This window comes from Rhipicephalus microplus, chromosome X, assembly GCF_043290135.1.
Source record: "Rhipicephalus microplus isolate Deutch F79 chromosome X, USDA_Rmic, whole genome shotgun sequence".
NCBI lineage: Eukaryota > Metazoa > Arthropoda > Arachnida > Ixodida > Ixodidae > Rhipicephalus > Rhipicephalus microplus.
The window spans coordinates 164,050,452-164,072,684 of NC_134710.1; the positions used below are offsets into that span (position 1 = coordinate 164,050,452).

A 22,233-nucleotide genomic window follows, 5' to 3' on the forward strand; every position below is an offset into this window, starting at 1 on the left:
TTGCTATCTTTAAAATCGCTGCCTGAAACTTTTGTAGTATCCATAAATATTTGCACGAAGATTGTCACTGGCGTTCTATGTCAATTTTTCAGTTTAGGTATAAGCCTTAGCGTAATGCAAAAGTCACCACGTACGCGGACCACCAGGAGTACATAAGAACGGAAACCGCTGTACAGTAGAACGCGAGCAGGGCTAGGGAAGTTGTGTACGCGATGGCACTTGTTTATACGCTAAGGCCCTTAATCGAAAATTCCCTATTGACCGGCACCTACCCACAGGTGTGATGTAGGAAACTGCATTATAATTTTTTGATGAAGCAGCGCACAAAAGGACACACAAACACGCAGAAAGGAGTGTAAGTTAAGCTAGTTCGGGCACACTCTCTTTTTCTCTCACTAAATATGCCCACATGACTACAATAATTTTGAGGGGAAAAAAGAATAGTTACACTACTCGTCGATTTGCTGCCAAGCCTGAACACAAGTTTGACTGACCTATTAGATGCGGAGCATCTTATACTCGCGCCTTGTAGTGCGCCGTCCGCACCGCTTCTCGAACATTCGACAGCTGACGCTCGCGCATGCGCCGTCGCGCCGTCGCCCACTCTTCCACCATCTGTGCATCCCTTCCTCCTCTACACACCGCGCGCGCTTCACTCCTCCACCATCTGTGCACCCTTCCTCCTCTACACACCGCGTTCGACATCTACAATTCTCCTGATTCTCCAGTGGACGCGCATGTGGCGTCGCGCTTCGAGAACATTCAACAGCTGACAGTGCATGCGCCGTCGTGCTGTATAATATACTCAAGGTCGGCGCTCGCTCGCTCAGTTTCCGCTCGTCGGTTGATTTGTACGGCGCGTCGACGTCCAAGGTCGCGGTGAAATGAATTCCAACGAATCCACAAACACAATGATCGACGTCCCTTCGACCAGCGCCGCCCTTTCGCATACGTGTGTACGTGTTCACTCATTTAACACCCCCTCCTACAACCACGTTAACCAATTTAGCCATCGACCCAAGTAAGTCGCAATTTAACACCCCATTTCACAACCACGTTAACCAATTTAGCCATCGACCCAAGTAAGTCGCACTTTAACACCCCGTTAACCAATTATATGGTCCGCATCCTCCTCAGTGTTCCCCCGAGGGAAGCTGCGGGCAATTTTTTTTTTCTTTAGTGCATGTATGCCTAGTTAATTGACATAACGCTTCTTCGAACTCACTTCTGGCCGCTCGGGCTCCACTTGTATGTAGTGTAGCTTTGCGCAGAAAGGGAATCCATTATTACTTAGCAGCGATTCTTGCGCAAGTGCTTTGTGTTGTGGAATTCTACATTTCCTTCGTATACGAGTAGGTTTCAATTAATCTATTCGTGATGACATTTAAAGGAGCACTGACATCAAATTTACTCATGCGAAGATTTTTGTGTCAGCGAGTAGCTATACACCCCGTAGCAGTGATTCGTCACCTAAAACGCAACCGAGAGACGAATAACTATCACTTTTATTGATTTATATCACTGTTATCTAGCACTATTCAAGACGGTCGGCAATCCCGCCCTTTTTAACGATGGGAGCACCAGCAGTGGCGCTACCTCGCGGTCCCCTCCAGATAGCGCCACAGCTGACCGCGTTTCCACAGAAAAGATTGACGTCAGGCTCAGTTCCTCCGCAAACATTTCGTCTGCTAGGCGGACATATCCAGTCATGCGTTGTCACCTGCATTGCTGTCGTCGCCGTACAAAGTGTCGACTATGGTTCAATACGATATCTGGAGCTTGGAATCCCTGCGATTTGTGACGTCGCAAAATATTTTTGCTTTGATCGGCCTTTTGCAGAACAGTTATTTTGAAGTGGACGCCGTTCCAAGCAGCACTGCAGAGGTGCCCGAGGATGCATGCTTCAGCCATGTTCGCTCGTGTGTCTCAGCTATTTTGGTGTGTTTTGGTCTTCAAAGCATTCAGGTGTGCGCAGAGGAGTCAATGCAATATAGCTATCGCGAATGACCATCAGCGGAGAAATAGAATACGTTTCCTGCTTGCCAGGTTCTTTTCAGCGCCTCCAGATGGCCCCATGCACCTAACCAGCCTCTCGTGGTTAACATGGTATTTCCACTTTTACGCGGACGCAAAGTCTACAGATGAACTAAAATTCAACGATACCTGCGAGTTACTTGTTAGTGATGATATCTGACTATACGCTGTTCCACTTTTGATAGCTTGTGGTCGTGTTGATGTGTAACACATACGTGGTATGAAAAGACATCCTCATTGCGCTTTTTCCGTGCTTCGAACTAGACCACTGCATCACACCTGCAACTCACAACGATTCCCCGACATGCTCACCGACAAGCACCCGTTTAATCGTGCTATTTTTTTTCGACGTTTTTTAAAGGTGGTTTTTATCTTGATAATTTCACGAAATCATTCTAACCGGAGCGATGAAGATCAGATGCGATGAGCGAGTGCGTTTCTGCGCTTCGGCACCAGTAGGCGCCTCGATAAGAACACTCGGATCGTGCACGTCATCGCTACCAGGGCATCGTCACTCAAGATTGTATTTGTAGAATGTATCACACCGAACACGTAGCACTAGTGTCGATGTCGCAGGGCAGTCTATTTTCTATTTTTTTCCTTAGCTTTTCTACGCTGTTTGACATCAAAATAAGATAACTTCCACGCGTTGGATGCTGTTCAAATTTAGCCAAGAAGACTTGAGCCTACCAAGCGATCGAATGATGGGCACATCTCGATCTTGAAATTTGGTGTCAGTGCTCCTTTAAGCACGCTTCACGCTGTGCAACTAACCGTGTTATCGACCCACGGTTGCAGCCCTGTGTTCTGTGCTAAAGTTTGATGTTGCGAAACCAGGATAATAGTTCAAAAGTTTAATGAAACTCTCATTTGATGAGCGAGGGACTTTCATCATGCATACTTCAATATGGATATACATAGCAGCTGGACTAACCGTCATCGAAACGCATAATCGCGTTTACTGTGAGTTATACGCTCACCAAGTGTCATTGATATAGTGTGAAATTCGCTTTAAGTGTATGCCCTTGGCAGCGGAGGTGCGTTTCTATAATTACGGACGTTTGCTGCTTCACTGGCGACAGACTGGTTGTTCACTCGACTTTCACTGATGTCTGATCAGCTATTTATACTTCGGACGCTGGACTCATTGCTTTCTATATGCCATAGTGACCAAAGACGTTTTATGCATATTTATTTGCGAAAGTGATCACCGTCCCAGTACTCCGTCAGCGTTAATCATTTCTGAGGGTGCCGGGAATTAACTCCGGAAAATTTGGTTAGGCAATCAAGACCCATTGATTTCCTCTGCATCGGTGACTGCTTGAGGCGCTTTCACGTTTTCGCGTTGCACATGTTCTTTTAGCTCCTTCTACTTTCGCTTAGAATAAACCATTGGAGGGGGTTCACTGATGGTAATTCTAACAAGTTATCGACTCTGAGTTATTTCTTGTTCTGCCCCGTTCTTTGCAAGGGTGACATGACAAATTAGCGAGTAAATAACTTAGTAAAACAGTAACGCAGGGTAATATGCATGTGCGCTTCAAAGTGAAAAAAAAAATCAGTTCGATTTCAGGACTCTTGGAGCAGCGCGTTCAAGTTATAACCGGTAACAAAGCAGTCGCAATTAGAGATGCTTGTGTCGTTGTCAAGACGATGACATTCTGACTCATGATACATATGACGACGGGCTATGATCCGCTTGCCAGCTAATGTCACTTGGTGAGTGTAGTTGGGCCGCGAGGTGCACAATTGCTGGATCCATTCAAGAGATGGAAAATGATCTTTTCACCCCGATATGTCTTGATAAAAAGGCACCGTCTCGCTTGAAGCTGGCGATCTCGTGTGAATGTACTGTTCCATGAAGTCACTGTTTTTAGGTTTTTCACAATGAAGAGGTTTTCGCACAATATTTAAAAAACATTCTGAATTTGTAGGAAAGACAGTGATCTCGGCTGTGTGGTCAACGGCCAGTTATCCCACAGTCTACAGAGTAACTTTATTGTCTCATATCGCCGCGCAACCAGGTACACATATTATTCTCACATTCAAGTCACTTTCAAGGGCAGGGCTTGACTGATGACGCGCTTCTGGAGAGCTTTCTCTGGTAGGGGCAGGCGGCATGGACAGCAGCCTACGAGTTCATATATATGCATGTGTGACACAATGAATGCGCTGGCAGTGATTTCCACCACTCAAAGCCACGGCTCAAGCTCCAATAGATTTGAACCTGCGAAGACATTGCTTGCAAGTCATTGTGTCTTCTCATTAGCAGAGTGCTTGCGAGGCGTTTGTATATGTGCCATACATACATGCTATGCGTTCTAATCCTAGCTTTCCGCACATTGCTGTCGTACCATGGATCTCACGTTGGCTGTCGTAAATGTGGCGTTTCATTTTGCTAAGTAGAGATGGCGGGACTGTTATTGTATGCTTTCGCGTTGATGAATAACTGCTCCAAGACAATATAGTGTGCTGGCTGCGAAGGAACCTTGAAGCACAGGCTAACATCTGCCTTGTTGCTTCTGGATTGGATGTTATAATTGACCTTATTAGATTTAATAAACAATAGCTCGTACCGGCAGCCATTCTCTTCTCGCTTATGTTTCGGTAAGTTACTGATGACCAGCAGCCCTTCTTGATCGAGTGTTTTTGAGATGTTAACAACGCCTTGTGGTGATGTGATAGTGCTAGCCCGACTTATAGTACATGCAGTGACAATTTATTATTCAGTGCTGGACGACCCCTATAAGTGTTACTCATAATGCAAAAAAACGTGGCAGAGATCCCGCTCCTCTCCTTTCACCCTCCACCCTTCTTTCCCTGGCACCTCATCCCGCTATCTTTTCCGGGTGCGTTAGCTAAATGAGCTCCGCGGACATGAAAGGGCACACCTTGTGACAATGAAGAAACAAGCCTAATGCTCAAGACAACAAGTCGCGCAGAAAGGACGGGAACCCGAGGCGTAGGACAGGCGCTGAACTAAAAGGCTCATTCAAATTATTGAGGCACGAAAAAAAACGCGAATGCTGCGTTCGCTTTACATCTATCAGTAATATTAATAAAGAAATCAGCATCCTCGAAAGAAGTGGCAAACACCAGTAGTGTGTTTGTGCGCACGTGGATGGGCTGCTTTTTGTTCGTTCTTGTTCCTACATTCAATAAGCTTAACAGATGTTTATTTAGCGCCTGTCATGTGTACTTATCAACCTTGTGTTGCCCTCCCTGCTGCACAGCTTTTATACCACGAGTGTCAACCAGTTTCCTCTGGTTTGTTCTCTAAGAAGATGAAATATTTTTCAAGTTTTCTTGTCACCTCCTTCCTTCAGAGTTTTGACCCTGAACGAAAGATAGAAAGCTGATGACAGTTAGTAAACCACAACAACTTTCAAACTATCATAACATGCCTATACACGTGTTATATCGATGCTACTCATTGAATGATTCGCTTTATTTAGTGCAGCGTATTGTCTCAAATCAAAAAGAAGAAATGGACATGGGCTGGGCATGTAGCGCGTAAACAGGATAACCGCTGGTCGTTAAGGGTAACTAACTGGATTCCCTGAGAAGGCAAGTGGGTTAGGGGGAGACAGAAGGTTAGGTGGACAGATTAGATTAAGAAGTTTGCGGGTATAAATTGGCAGCAGCAAGCACAGGACCGGGTTAACTGGCGGAACATGGGAGAGGCCTTTGTCCTGCAGTGGACGTAGTCAGGCTGATGATGATGATGATGATTGTCTCACGCCGGTTGGAGTGTGTACAGGCTCTACGCTTTGCCCACACATGATACAGTCTCAGTGGTTAGTGTCTTGCAAAGTAAGTGAAAAAAAAAAGCTAGTTTTGTTTTAGTGGATGCTGTGATAAATTTTATCCTGCGTTTTTTTTTTTCTGGCTACGGTCAGTAAGTGCGTCTCAATTCATTATTTGGGAAGAATTCGCACATTGCGTAAAGCCCTCTTCGAAGTGCGTAACGTGGGCAAAAAAGTTATCTTCTTGATTTTTTTGAGCTTGTCTTTCCTTACCCCTCAAGCGACAGATTATTGAAAAGTGGCACGCGATGTCTGTCTCTGTGTTCCTCGTTGTCTGAAAAGCGCACACGGAGGAAAAGAACACAGACAAGCGCTTTTCCTCCGTCCTCGTCCCGTGTGCGCTAATCAGACAAAATGAACCCATACCAACTCGCTCAAGCTTCCATTTCTATGTTCCGTTTTTTTTTTCAACTAATCCACAAATTAAAGCCCGCGGCACAGACGGCAATCTGCAATCTCGGCAAGCAATGATTAATCGCACGCGCCGTTCACTTAAAAGGTCAGAGGGCGCCTTTTCATCGGAAATGTCCGTGTATTACGCTTCTCGAATGTACAGGATCACTTGTGCGGGTTCATTTTACCCAGTAAGCAAACTCGGAGGCCGTTTACGAATTTGCCCTCTCCCGGCGAATCGCAGCCATGCGCGAGGTGGCTTTCATATGCGAAGCCTTTCGTCGGCCCCTTTACGTTTGTGTTTGTTTTCAGACTAGCGTCTTTAGCGTGATTCGGGTATATTAAAAGAACATGAGAAAGTAGGTGAAACTCGAATTATGGCGAATATAGCACGTCGTTTTTTTTCTATAGCAACGTAATTTATACAAGAGCTTCCTTTATCTTCAATTAATTACTACAGATTTCTCGCTAAGAGTGGAATTAGTTCACCATAAGTCTTGTGTCTCAGTGCTTTTGATGTCTGATGATAGTTTAGTTAGTTTTTCTCCAATTTACTGGATGCTTGGTCAAAATAAGCTCGTAACCATGGTAAAGAACATCAGCTAATAGAAAAGAAAAGTCAATGAAGGAAAACTCAAAACTAGAATATGCAGCTTTTGAACGGATTACTTCTAAAAAGGGGGTGAGAATGTCATTCGTGGTTTCTTGCAAACGTGTGAGTGATGGTTTCTCCTTTTCGTGGATTACTTCTAAATCAGCAGTGTCAAAGTTTTACTACAGTAGCAAGCATAATGATAATGTGGTAGTAACTAATGTGTATTCCTCATATTAATTAGCTCACTTCCTAAAATGAAGTAACACAATGCTGCGTGTGTATATATACATGAGCTATTGGCTAAAAAACTATGGTCCCCATACTGTGTTAGAAATATATACCTACCACCACTTTGATACCTTTTTATAGAACTTTACCCTTCGTGTTATTGCGTAACAAATGCTGAAATTACTCGCTTTGGGTTCACGATGCTCATCGCCACAGGCGTGGGTGCATCTATTCGGTTGTATGACCACTTCTACGAAAAGCATTCTAATGTCATGGCAGTTGGAACCCTGGTCATTGTTATATCACAATACTTCGTTGATGAATTTTTAAAAAACAGATGTGTCCTCATCTGCGCTTAAGAGACTATTTAGAGCTAGGTGGGTTAACTTCCCGAGATGGCAACATTGCGTGGATTCTACAGTTTCGGTAAACTTTGAGGACCCTTTGTGGGAACTTGTGGACCATGTAAACGTACACTGGGTCTAGTTGTTCACCTCCAATGAGCGCGAACTCAGTGAGCTGAAGCACGCATACGTCTTAATGTAATCTGGCCAGGTGACTGCTGACGTGTCCGAACGCGTTGAAGCGAACGAACGGGCTCGGACGGAGTAGCGCAGGATGGAAATGAGTATGCGATGCGAGCGCTGCCACGAAAGGTGGAGTGGCGGTGCATGCCACATGCGGGCGTAGAGTGTTGCCACCTTTTTCTTTACCTTTAGCCGAGGGAAATGTACAGTAGATTACTACAATGTACCACTGCTGATGCACCGCAAACTTTGTCTTCGTAGGCCTATTCACATCGGAACTAAAAATTAAACGCTCTATTGAAAACCGCGATAAGTACACTCATTCTTAGCCTATAACACTTGGGTGCTACGTACCCACTAAACGTCACGTAGCAGGTCGTGCGGTGTGAGAGGGACACTTCAATTGGGTTTTAATTAAATTTCAACAAGGCAAACTATGCTTTTCAAACTGAAGCTTTTTAGGCCGGAGGTTACAGCACTTAGGTGTTCGCAAAAAAACCTCACCGAGCGATGATTTCAGCTTGCGTCGCCTAGCACCTCTCATTTATAGCCTGATGTCGCTGTTTGCTAAATAAATAAATGAATAAATAAAAAAATAATAATAAATAAATAAATAAATAAACTGGTCTCAGAGCATGGGCTCACCAGCAGTATTGCGGTATCGACAATGATATAGATGATGCCTTAACGAAGTTTGAGCGAAGGCATACACACAAGTTTTCTTGATAACATAAATGCCACGAAGAAAACGGGTCATGGAAAAACAAACTACAAGGTATGCTAAATGAGAAAAAAATCAAAATGATCACCATTACATTTTAGATTGAAAGCGATGTTGCGTGATTTTCAGGTAATGCTAGAGTGATCAATGATTCTGCTTTGTATCTTTGGACAATGCACATCAGCCTATTATTCTTAAGTCTGTTAGCAGAAGCAATTTCTTACGTGATTCTAGAAATTGCTTTCGAGAAATTGATACAGTGGAATTTTTATCAATGCATCTTTTCACTTTTGATAAATCCATCCCAACATTGAGTTTTTCGCAAACCTTATGAAGAGCAAAACTGCTACTTCAAATGTAGAAAAACCTTGCAGAGGATCAATAGTTAGCGGTGTGAACGGGGATCTGTTTATTCGCACGTAAAATTATAAATTTTTGACATAGAACACTTCTTACAAATCCGTGTGAATTTTATTTGCGGCTGCGTCGTTCAAACGTACAGATGACAGCTTTTCTCTTTCGGGTGATAAATTTTAATCACAAATGTCAAATTCTGACAGAACTTGCATCCCTAGAAACATTGAGTATCAACTGAAGCGCCATTCCAGAATATATTTCCGCGAGGCGGCGTTGGACTTTGAGACTAAATAAATAGCATGCTCTAAAAAGTGAGGAGGCATTCAAGAATGTCCTGACCCCATTCCTTCCCTTCTTTTGATTGCTTGCTTGGGTAAAAGACGGATATAGCGTGAAGTGGACTTTGCTGTGAACCGCTCAGCCAAATCCAGTAGTCGTGCGTGACAAGCGGATTACTGCAAGCGAAAGAAGGATTTACAAGTGGAGCACGTCGTTTTCACATACTCAAGCGCCTTTTGTTTTCACAGAGGCCCACGCTTACGCTCATCGGGGGCCATCATACAAGAGATTTTTCATCGTACAGAATATTTCTGCTATTGGCCGATAGCTGCCATAAACCAAGGGAGGTGTTTGGATTCTAATGCCATGGGAGTCGGAGAACATCACGTCGCTTCTTGCCACGAGAAGCTGCCACGTGCCGAGTGCTGTGCTCTATAGTGTGCTAGGATTACACAGTAGTGCCACGATCGTGCACTGAAATCACACCGGTAGAGAGCGATCACGTTTAAGGACGTGTGCTCGAGGTCGTGACATGCTCGTAGCTTCCTTCTCCCGTGTCATCACGCTGCTTAACGTCAGTGTCACTGCGCAGGGCTTTTTCATGCCCTCACAGCTGCTTCTTCTGGAACGCAATTTGGTCCGTAAGTGCATCCGCAATGGTGGCTCATCGTACGTGCAAATCCGATGCCAAACCTAAAGTCACCAGTTATATTCCCGGTCAGGACGGTCGCTTTTCAACTGATACCTAAAACGTGCAATGAGTAACGCCCATCCTTCACGTCGCTGTCACAAAAGAATAAGAAACAAAAACCAGTAAAACACATCTTATGCTGGCGAAAGATCACAAGAGGGCTTCGTGTACTACGACAGCTAACGACAAAGCGGAAGAAGGAAACATGGCGTGCCTTTGTAGCAGCCCTGACAGCTTTCCTCCATCTCCTTTCTCACAATTTTTTCCTTCCCACTATGCAAGAAAGGAAGCGGAATAGCGGGAGTCGAGTGCTGGGAGTATGTGACCGGAGACGCTGAAAGACACTTTTTGTTATTTTTTTTTTGCTTTTACTCTGCTTTTAACGGGTTGCAACATGAATAAAAAATAATTCTGCGGAGGTTTACGTAGTGCTATGGCTTACAAGGTCTCTGCAGTTGAATTTTATTTCTTTGGCGTGTTAGAGAGGGGACATCCAGTCTACACGTTACTATAACCCCGTCAGTCGGACATAGCGAGATAGAGAAACAGAAGACTAAAATGAAGGCAGAAGGTTAAGCTAGGCCGAGCCTTGTTGGCTACCCTTTGGTGAGGAAGGGGAAATGGGAAGCAAGATGTGTGTTGGAAAAGCGTGCTGAAGTCGTGCGTACATTGGGTATAGAATGGCTCCTGTTCACGGCACAGGGCAAGTATTGCCCGTTATCACACACCACATCATAGGCTAACTGAATTACCTGAGCACGCTGCATTTTGAGGACGTGATCTTCAAATGACCAGGGCAACTACGATTTGGTGGAAATGTTACACACAAACATGCTGTGCACTGCTTTCTTCATACTTTGGGCAAGTGTAGCATATACATAGCGTCCTGAAGGTGCCTTGGAACGAATGGGACAAAAAAGCAAAAAAAAAAACAGCCCCTCTGCTAGCGCTATTTTTAGCTTGTAAACATAGGCGAAAGAAGAGATCGTTTTAGAACTTGTGGGGGAGGGGGGGATCGTCGGATCGCTACACTGTCATGCATTCCCAAACGAGGGGAAAATATTTGGGGAGTCATCAAATTAGAAAATGAAAATACCTGGCTTAATAACAATTCTGGCACTCCGACGTAAATCGTTTGTGTTTCATCTGCGAGCTTGCAAATGCCATAGATTTAATGCAGAACAAACCTGCACTTACGGCTTCTCCTTGCGATCACTGGTGATAGCGTGGAAAATAAAGGACTTAAAATAAACAATTGTTAGGACTTGAAGAGGCACTCTTTTGTTTTGTTTTTATTTTCTAAATATAGCGAAAGCTCTTGGTTGGCGCTGGAAAAGATTGCAAGTTCGATCTGCCCCACCCTAGCGAGAGAACAATTCGGCTGAGTGCTGACAAGGCGCAGTCGTTCACCGCCGTACATTGGCGAAAAGAGGACCTGATTTGAAGCAGCAAGCTGCAGCATTCGGCCGCACAGCCTGAGGCACCCGACGCTCGCACGAGTCCCAACTGGGTCGCCAATGGCGCACAAGAACACGCCGACTTTGGGCAACACCAAGTAAGCAGAAAAGAAAATTGCCAGTAAAGGAGGAAAGACGGTCAGCATTTTCGTCAGGTCGCAGCAGCGGGCACAGAACGACCCAAGAGAGAGTGGGCCCCGAGAATGAAACAGATCGCTGCTGACGTCGCTGACCACGGGAGTGACGTCATCGATCGATTGCCAGTGACGTCAGTGACCCAGGAATCACAGGCGCTCCTCCATCTATCCTCCTCGCTCGCGCGAACGGTGAAGTGAGAGAGCAAGCAGAGTAAAATCGCTGCCGGAACGTCTTTGAGTCCGATGATCGTCCGCCAGGCCATCTCTCCGCTCGACTGATTGCGAGGAGGAAGACAAGCAGCGCGAAAGAGAAAACGCCGCCGGAAAGGTCATGCCCCCGGAAAAATGCCCCTTTTGCCTCCTCTTTGCCCAGTGCCTTTTAACTCTACATGCCTTGCTATGCGAAGTTGCTGTCTCGACTAGTTTTGAGAGCACCCAATCTAAAGGTTGTAATCTAACGGGGTAGACAAGACAGATGGCACCCTGCTTTAAAATATTTTTCTTTATTTTTTAACTGTTAAGGAGAAAGGGAAGCTCCGTATTGCACTCCAATTGTTTCCCCTCGGTGCTAGTACAAAGCGGTTCGAAAGATGTTTTTTTTAACCTTCAGAGAAAACTTCATCATAAAAAGTGCTATGAGCGATGATTTTTATGTGTCTCTGTGTGTAAGGGACTCGATGTGTAACATAGTTTGCGTGTATCTTGGGATGAGATACGGGTCCTCATTAGTTCAGCTTACTGAGCGTGCAACATCTTTTGATAGACATATTGCGCATGGAGATGTTCAGTATCGTACCTCGATATCTTCCACGAGCAGATGCTAGTATATTTTCTGCAGCTCTCAAGCCAAACAAAACTAATTCAAATAGCCGACTACAACATGGAAGACATGTGAAGACAAGATTATCAATGACATTAGGGGACTGAAGTCAGATGATGATGAATGACTTCGGAAGCAGCAGACATGTTAACGAAGCTTGCCACTCGTAAAGATTCGTCTGTTTTGTTTATTGTTCAGCCGCATCCAAAACAGTTGGTGATAACAATTGGCAAAGTAGACTTTCTTCATGATTGAATCCAATTAGAAAATCTGGGGGCATAACATGTTTTATCAGCGCATGAAAATTGCGAAGCACATAGTCTTCGTATCATGGCTAGCAATATCAGCTTACTTTGCTGGCAGAGTTCGTTTGCACGTCCACGTATCGCCACTTCTTTTTTGTTGATAATTCAAGCATCACAAAAGGCCTTGAAAGTTTACTCTTGAAAACACTCATGCTAATATTCATTCCGATGAGGAACCAGTTGCTTCAGCAAGAAATAAAAATAAAGTGACAACGTCTGCCATTTGTATCCAGAAAGCGTAGATAGATATGTAGGGTTTAACGTCCCGAAACCACCATATGATTATAAGATACGCCGCAGTGGAGGGCTCAGGAAATTTCGATCACCTAGGGTTCTTTAACGTGCACCAAAAATTGAGCACACGGGCCTACAGAATTTCTGCCTCCATCGAAAATGCATCTGCCACAGGCGGGACTAGATTCCACGATCTGCGGGTCAGCAGCCGAGTACATTAGCCATTATACAGACGAGAACGGTGGGGCTATGGAGAAAGTGTCCGTATGTATTCGTCTTCAAACCATTGTAGTGCCAGAAAGAGCACGAATGCTTATGAATGCATACAGACTTGGAAATGCAATGATGAAGGGGCCTTAACGACATCGCTAGTGAGACCCCAAAATTTGCCCGTACTAAAATTTAACATTTTGCTGGAAATATGCTACCAATCCAACGATTCATACAGGTTGTTTGATAAAAGGTAGAAGTCGCAAGTAGAACCAACTGTCGTGGAATATATATATATATATTTCCATTATCGAATTATCAAACTGTTCTAAAACGCGAGTTTCAAAGTTTGTTTTCTCCGCACACACTGGTAGCTATGCAGGCAAAGCACGCTCTACAGGCAGGGAAAAAAACATAGGCGCTTCTCACTGCGGTCGTTGTTATTGACATGGTACTGAGGCAATTATTGACAAATAAAGGACCCATAAACCACCCAAAGGCCGAAATTCAGTTGTGGTGGGAAATTTCTGCACGAGTGTACGACGAATACGAAGCCGCGACAATTTTTCGAAACGGTGCAGTAATAGCGGAGTTAGACGCATTTGATTATAGAAACCATTACGACCACACCTTTCGCTCTCTCCTGCTCTTCTCTCGGTTGGTATTTCTCCCACGCCGGTTTGCCCTCTTGCCGAGTGCCCCTTCCGATGTCTCGTGGCATACGTCATCGCTGACGCACAGCTTGATACACCGTCTACTTCCCGTTGCCGCGACTCCGGCCGTCGACTCCGTCAGTTGCGTTGTAGCTGCGCGCTTGTTAGCAAACCGTGGCTGCCGTAATCGTGCCGGTATGGACCCTGCGCTGCACGCACGCCAACGCAATGGACCCGTACGGAGACACGCCGTGCCCCGCACGAGTTGCACGCACGCGGGCAAGACAACGAACAACAACAAGCAGCGTGGACAGCTGCTTGCAGACTGACTGGAAGTCGTAGGCTCTTTCTCAAGAAATCACAGCATATTTGGAATATTTGACTCGGCGCGTTAGAAATGTGGCGCGGCGTGTCACGCAGAGACCCGAAAGGCCCTGAAAGATGGAGGGATTGTTTCTTGGAGTTGGTCATGCGCCTGCGGCTCCTAGTGCTGCCACATGTAGAATCGTTGATAGTGACACCATTCTGCACAGGATGCGCGCGTCTACTTGAAATGCTTGAAAACTTATCGGTGGTGGTTTTGGTCGTTTTAAGCATAGCAAACGGTAGAGCCACGTGCTTCAAAACAGTAGGCGGCGGGATCGCGTGTAGCGTGTGCATAAGACGACTCTGCCGGAGTGGCTGGCGGCGCTCCACCAGCAGCCGCACGACGCGCTGTCAATTTATTCCCAGACATCGAGTCGTGACCGGTGCGGCGCGCGCTGCTTTAAGAGACGAGGGCGCACGCACTGCTGATCAGTTACCCAGCTAGCATTCGCTCAATCACGCCATTTCTTGGTTCGCGGGCACATCACAAAGGAATTAAAAATAAAAAAGGAAGGAAAGTGACGCAAACATTGAAATAAGACAAGAAATCAAGGAAGAAGAAAAAAAGGAAAAAAGACAGAAAGTAAAAAGGAAAGAGAGGAAGATAGAAAAAAAATTGAGGGAAAAAATAACGAAAAAAAGGAAGAAAGGAAAGAAAGAAAAACAAATAACAAGAAAGAAGGAAAGAAAAGAAAAAGAAAGAAATAAACGAAAAAAGAAAGGAGAATTTCGTATTGAATATGCGTAACATCTCTTTTTTAGCTTCAGTTGTGGTGCTTGAGTTGTTTGCCTCATTTGAGAGTGCTATACACGTTCACTTAAAATGACCTAATGCAATCAATTTTTTTGTTTTTAAATAGTAAAAAATCCATGCCTTCGAAAAAGCAAAAATGTTAAGCCCTGTCTGGCTAATCAAGGACATTTTCAAGCTTTAAGATGTCTAATCAAGGACGTAAAGCAGGCGTGAAAAACACACTTTCTGTGCTGTGTTCGCATTTGACGGCTTCATCTCAGGCATACTTATGAATTCATAATTGGGGCAAGTTGAGCAAGTAAATATGACGTATACGAGCCTAGTACGAGCATGACTTCAAATGAAGCTCGGAGGCAAAAATATAGGCGTCGACAGCGTAAACCCTGACGTCAAACCTCGTTTATTTGAAAACACGTATGAATGCACAATAAAAAAATTGCAATGATTTCGCGCTTCAGGCTTCTACAAGGACAGACCCTAAAATTCATTAAATTATCAAGAAAAAACACGACCCTATTAAGCAAAGTACTCCGCATGCGTCGTCAACAATGATGCCCAATGATGCAATGTCAGAAAAGACAGTTCGGTAACCCAATCATCACAGAAAAAAAATGTTGTGTTAGATTGTTGTGAGTTGAGTTAGTATTTATTCATGTGTGCTCGCAAATACACGTGCTTTCCAGTGAGCGCTTGTGCTGCCTAAGCCTCGACCTTTCCTTTCGTGTCTTATGCGCTGCTCATGCGAAGTTTTTAGTTCAGTTGCTTCATGACCTAACTTTATTTGTTTGTGGTCGCACGACAGTCTTACCTATAACCGCATCTTCGTTCTTGTCTGCAGCTGTCACAATGGGTACCGATGTAAATTAAGATAATGTACATTCTTGTTGTTGTGTAGTTGCCTCCCTTTCTTGCGTTCTTCGTTGGGGAAACATCACGTTCGGATCACTTGAGATGACCTATGGCGACTACAGCTCAAGTTGAACGCATGAATAATAATAATAATAATAATAATAATAATAATAATAATAATAATAATAATATTGACAGGAAGATGATGAATGTAAGCATGTTTAAACGCCCGCAGAAAATAAGAGAAGAGGAGAAACAACAATTACCTTCTGGAAGTGTTGCTGCGTGATTTGCTATAATCAAGCACTTCGGTTATTGCTGTCACTTTTTAAAAATAATTACAATAACTTTACATCTGTGAGACGGTAATTGTTTCACACGAAACATGAAATGTTTGATCAAAAATGCGTATATGCTTTTTGCTCCACAATAATTCATATCCAGTGGGCCGCATTAACGGTACCGTCGAATCATTAGCGCCCAGTGATGGCGCACTCGTTCTCCGGCGCGGGCCCTTTTGTTCTCAGCGTACAGAACGCTCGTGTGCAAAGAGCGCGAAATGTGGGCCCGAAGCTCGTTCCCGAACGCACTCTCTGCAGCACCAGCGATCAACAGCCGCTGGGGCTTATGCGTTCTGGCCTGGATGGCCAAAGGATTTGTTAAGCAAAAAGCCCCGACCCGATAAGAGGGGGGGGGGGATCTGCCTAATTCAATCGGGGGAATAAGCGGACGATGGGGCGACCTCGCGTGCGGGTGGAAGGAACCTGCGCGAAATCGAATGCAGCGCGTGAGGCGTGAAGCGGCGCCGACGCGGCGTCGGGCTGGCGGCACGCTCCTAAGCGCATGCCCTCACATCCGAGCCTGATCGCTCGCTCTCTGTAAGGGGAGAAATATTAATAAGTAAATGAAAAAACAGCCCCAACAGCATTCGCCTGCTCCTCCCGGCTCGAAGCGCTGGGTGCGAGGCTACACGTAGCCTGGAAAGCAGCGGGCTCACTGCGTGCGCGCCCTCTGGGCGGCCACACCCCGTCACGTGACACCTCCCTCCCCCTGGCGGGAGCCCCGCTAACTAGCGGGCTTTTGGTTTCTGCTCTCGGCACTCTTGTTTTTGTCCGGACGTTTCGACCACACTCAATTTCCGGGAAACCTGCCAACTGCGAATGCTCCGGCGGGTTGTCCAATCCCCTTTCGCGCACCTATTACTTTTCCCCAGAAAGGGGAGCGCGTCTCCACAGTGCTGGTGCGTGCGTGCGCCGCTGCCGGCGAGCGGCTTATTAGAAAGCGCCCGTGGCCAGGCGCATTCGAAACGGCCTGGCTGTGTCTGTGGCGCGAGCACAGTCCTGTACCTCCTCCCCCTTTGGACACGGGCCGCCGGGGCCGGCGTCACGGAAGAGTGCCATAGGTCGCCGCCATGGCCCCGCTGCTGGGCAGACTAACGCCATGACTACCCTATGAGCGAGGCCTCTGAATATACGGAAAGGAAACGGTGTGCTGAGTCCACCTATACGTATTCGTTTCAAAGAGCTACTTGTCATTAACCGTTCACGTGAACTTTTAATATCTTATGAATGTGTGAGGATGTAGGGATATTACTTTGGCGGTGTCATTTTCCTAATGTTCAAATAGATTGATTGTGAAGTAACCTCGCAAGACATCTAAAAAGGTTGTTGCGCCAGCTGTTCAGTGTGACGCAACTCATTAATTAAAGCTCTATGAATGAGAGCTGATGCGTAGGTTCATTGCCAACGTCGTACAATCAGAAAACACTAGTTGCACAGAGTCATGCATATGGATAAGCCGGAATTATTTGGTCATCATCACGGTCAGCCTGACTACGTCCACTGAGGACAAAAGGCCTCTCCCATGATCCGCCAGTCAACTTGGTCCTGTGGTTTTTGATCATCAATAAGATCTTAATTGCGGAAGGGAAAGATTTTTCATCTAGCCACTTTATCAAACGCGGGAGTTCATGTGCGCTTTTTTGCAAAGCTAGTCCACACTTACCAGACGTTTCGATTGGGCCACGCCTGAATTTTGACGCATTCTATGATTTCTAGAAGTCGTATACTGCTTCATGCATTTGTCTCGCCGAACGTCAACTGTGTTACGCTAACGCCAGCCACGCAGGTGTCAGTAAACATTATGCAGTACTTCATCGAGTGAGCTCCCTACTTTTTTTTTGTTATTTTGTCTATGGAGAAGTTTATCTTCCCGATAAACCCACAACAATGTCTAGAAACATGAGTGGGGGTAAATATCTGTTTCCTAACACTTTTCTTCCACCTCTCTCGGAATTTCTCCGAACTGACTTGTCATCTTGCCATTTGCAATAAAAAAAAAGCTTGACGTATTTTGTTTATCGGATAAATCGATGATTGATTGATTGATTTGTAGAGTTTAACGTCCCAAAACCACGATATGATTATGAGAGACGCCGTAGTGGAGGGCTCCGGAAATTTTGACCACCTGGGGTTCTTTAATGTGCACCCAAATCTGAGCACACGGGCCTACAACATTTCCGCCTCCATCGGAAATGCAGCCGCTGCAGCCGGGATGCGATTCCACGTTATCGTGTAAGCTTGGACAAGTTCTATCTTGTGGTGGGTAGAACTTGGGCAATGTCTACCCTCGAGGTGGCAACAAGTCAGTGGTGTTTAGTTGGAACGTGGTCGCTGCTGTAAGATGTTCACTTAGGTAGAAATCCACGTACAAAAATATTCCGTACTTCAGAAACAGATTCAAATAACATGACCTTTTTATTCCAAATTTATTCTCTGTTTCACATTGTGATTTCATCTATTCATGCCCTGCTATCACTATACCCGAACTCTCCGCATGCTAATATTAAGGTTAGGTTAGGTTAGGTTAGGTTAGGTTAGGTCGGAAATAATTCTGCGTTTTACTATCTTTTGGATGTCGCAATTCTGATTATGTGATGAAATATTCTTTACTGTTCGTTCATGTTTTTTTTTCATGATGAAAGACGTTGTTTTCCGTTATCTACATTGGACGTGCCCTGGTATAAATATAGTCAGCGAGAATGCACTCAGAGATGGTAATTACTCGCCAACCTAACGCATATGAATAAAAGCTCGTGGACAATGCATCTTGCTGTTGCAGCATCTGCATAAAGCGGGCCCCTATGCTTACATATAACTCTAGACCCGTATTATCTTGCGTGGCAACCAAGACAATAAAGAAAAACCCTGCAGTGCCGGTTTTACGATGAATCACGACATTATTGCGAGTAGCATTGAAGCAACGTAGTGAGGCGTCGTGCTACCAACAGCGAAACGAGTCATGCATGATGTGTGTATGGCAGCCGCATTCCTCTTTCCCACATCCCCCTAGACACGCTCACCCATCTAGCGGCGTAACCACATAGTCAGCTCGTAGTGTGTGTCTTTATATATAACCTGACATTATTGAATCACTTGGAAAAATGCCAACCACCTGGTATACTTTAAAGTATTTAGTTTTTAGAATTTGAAGGTCGGATTTATCTACTGGCACATAAGCAGCAGTGACCCTAGATGGCTATTAATCTTCATCGTATAGCAGCACATACACCAACTACAAGTTAGGCTAAGGAAATAGGTGCATAACCAGGGTTCATTAAATAGCTAGCGATATTTACTTTCGCATACTTAGTTTCACAACCCCGTGCAGTGAATGTTTTTCAATAACGGTTACTTTACCAACCTTGACTTCCGAGGAAAACATGATGGCAAGAAACGGTCGAGGATATTTTGGAACATTCGAAAAGGGAATCACGAGGGAATTGACAAAATATTATCAAACAGCTTGAAATGAGCGTAGAAAAGCCTTTTAAAACCAAGCTAAAATACTCGGTGTTAGACTGAAAGAGCATGGCTGGAAAAAGAGAGGGGATGGGCAATCGTACGCACCATTTGTAGAAGCTGCAGGAGAAAATAGTAGTGTTTTTTTTTTTTATTTAAGCGTGGAGGGGGAGATGAAACTACTCAAGTATTCGACAGGATGGCGTCATACTCTAAAGTCAGAGGCAGAAGGACCGACTCCCACTGGTGTCGTGGCTTCTTTCCTTCCGTTTTAGTTATTATTTTCTTCGCTCTGGGGACGGTTAGGCTTCATTGGCTATTCGGTTCTTCAGTAAGCAGTGCATAGTTCATGCAATAGCGTGAGCAGTGGGCATACTTCCAATCAGTATAACTAGCTCTCTGGCGTTACTGCGTGAGTACCGAATGTGTATTTTTTTTGGGGGGGGGGGGGCGATATAATAGGCTTGACAATTACTGAGAACGTTAGGTGCTCTTGATATAATAGCTCAAGCGAAACCCAATCTAAGACAGTGCTTTTGTCTTACTAGCTCACAGCAAAAAATAATACCACATTTTCACTGCTTTCTAAAAATTACGTGTTTGCTTTAATTCACAATAGCGGAAACATGCTGTTGGTATGGAAGTGACTTTGCCTCTGCAGAATTGGAGTCATTCCAAATGGGAAGTACGCAAGAATGTAAAATTGGATGCAAAGTTCCTGGACACATGAATCGCGCTGAAGTTGTACATTCACGAAGCCTGTTTACACAGCCATGAATTCACAGCTTGAATGCATCGCAGACTTTGTAATTGCAACGCAGTTGTATATGTATTTAGATTTGAAGCACCCTGCCTTCACAGAGCATGAATGCTCATTGCAGTTTGAATTCCTGTCTTGCAAACATTTGTGGTGGACACCGCACAGTGCATGCGGCATGCCAACAATTGCTGTGTAGAGTAAGACGCAACTTTGAGTCGTGGCTTATGAGCAGCTGAGCTTCATCTACATCTAACTGAACAAACTGCCTTATTTTCTTCACTAAAAGTGACCACAAAATTTCTCCTATCACCCCAAGCCATTTGAGCTTATCGTGGACATTAACACACGTCACGACAGAGAAAGGTGAAGTTGATCACGTTGATGGGACATGTTCTTCATTTTCAAGTTATCACTAATGATTATTTACTCTCTGTTTTCTTGCAGAATTATTCATGACAGTGGCTTCACGCAGGAAGACTTCAAGCAGTACAAACCAGTGGTGTACAGCAACACCATACAGTCCATGGTGGCCATCCTCAGAGCCATGCCAAACCTGGGCATTAGCTTCGGAAACAACGAAAGAGAAGTACGATGTTTTCTATTACCCAGTTACTGTGTGATTGCCGAACGCTTCTTGTGTACTTTGAGTTCACTTACGGTGCGGAGGACGTCACAGCAATTTCGCACATGGTGCCCACCTTGAGGGAAGGTATACGACACCCACAAAGTAGTATTCTACCCGAGCAGTCGCACGAGCGAGCGCTGTTTGCCCTACGAGTGCAGGTAGAGATGGGTGTCACTTGAAGTTACAATATTATATGCTTGGTGTCATACCCGTTATATCTGGCCATGTTCCCGCAGTGGCAAAGTAGACCTCAAGCATTTCACTGTAGAACATGATGAAATTGTCGTGCCTACTTCCATTCACGAGAGTGACCTTCCTACCTGAAATAACTTTGATGAGTGTCAAAGAAGCCCAGTTCTTATATAGAACAGTCACTAGCCGCACTCACTTAAACAGGCTTGAGGCACCTGTGACGTCCACATCTTGGCGTCTTCCAATTATATTCTTATTTTTCCTATAACTCTGAAGCTTTTCAAAGTCCTATAGTAAGCCACGGAGATTTTTTTTTTGTTTTCCTCTTTTGAAGTTGGCCATGCCATCATCCATTTCAAAGTGCTCGACTACAGATCTGAAGGTATCTTTTTTTCTCTTCTAGGGACTGCTGGTGAATTGCTATAGGTTGCTACAACTATAATTATGTTTTTTGTCACAATTACCTGCAGAAGATGACATCCCTTTGCACGTGACCTCCTTTGAGTATGGGGATCCCGATGTTTACAGCGTTAACAACCTGAGGTCTAAAACCGGAGCTTTTTCATCATTATGTCAGCAAGTCCCCATATCCTATTTCCACTTCGTTCAGCTGTTCTGGACTAGAACAAAAACAACAACGTGAAATGAGACAAATAATAACAAATGACTGAAAGGGCACAAAAAAAGCAGTAATTTGAAGGGTTGCATGCCTGTTTCAATTCTACATATGCTTCTCTGAAGTGTCGACGTGCTCGAATACTACGAAAAGGGAGCGCGCTCTTTCTCATGTTCCTTCTTGTTTTACACGCTACCTCCATCCACAACGCTTTTGTGTCATCGGCATCTAACTATTGCGGCACCCTGTTCTCGCCGGTTTTTCCTGGCCTTCAAGTGGAACGAGAACGGGCAAAAGGATGCAGGGAATGCTAGTAGCGGAAAAGTGTTTTGCGGACGACAGTTCGAGTGGGAGAGGAAAACGGCATCGCCATGTCGGTGCAGAGTACACAACAGCGCTTCTTATCCTCTTCAAAGTGTTCCCGCCGATCGATGCGTGCTGCCAGCACCCAGATGGGCGCGCTGCGCCGCGGCTGCAACCAGGCTGTGCTTCGCTTCACTTTCTTACGTTGTTGTTACTGCTGATTTTGACTTGCCGTCATTTTCTCCGCAATTCTCAGGTTTGCTAGTGTGGAATTTGAGTTCCTGCAGTTGGCGGGTGTCAACGAAAAGAAGATGTCTTAATTCTTTTTTTTTTTGAAGAGTGAGCGTCAGGAAGTGACAACTAAAAAAACAAAAAAAACATCAGAGTCTTCAGTCGTGGGCAATGTCTTACGAACGCTTTCTTCAGGAATATTGAACTTGTCCTTGCCCCCCTTACAGCTTGTGCGCACCGAATTTCTGGTAGTCAAGAACGCAAACAAAAAAAGAAATTAACAAACAGTG

General features: G+C 44.9%; 1 protein-coding gene across 2 annotated transcripts in view; it reads left to right on the forward strand.

The window, feature by feature from the left end:
• Positions 1-22,233, forward strand: part of Galphao (G protein alpha o subunit) — a 133,992-nt gene that overhangs the window by 71,357 nt on the left and 40,402 nt on the right. For both annotated transcript variants that reach the window (XM_037428504.2, XM_037428502.2), the window contains exon 3: positions 20,421-20,562. In XM_037428504.2, coding sequence (XP_037284401.1) covers positions 20,421-20,562 — 142 coding nt within the window. The remainder of the gene's footprint in view (positions 1-20,420; positions 20,563-22,233) is intronic.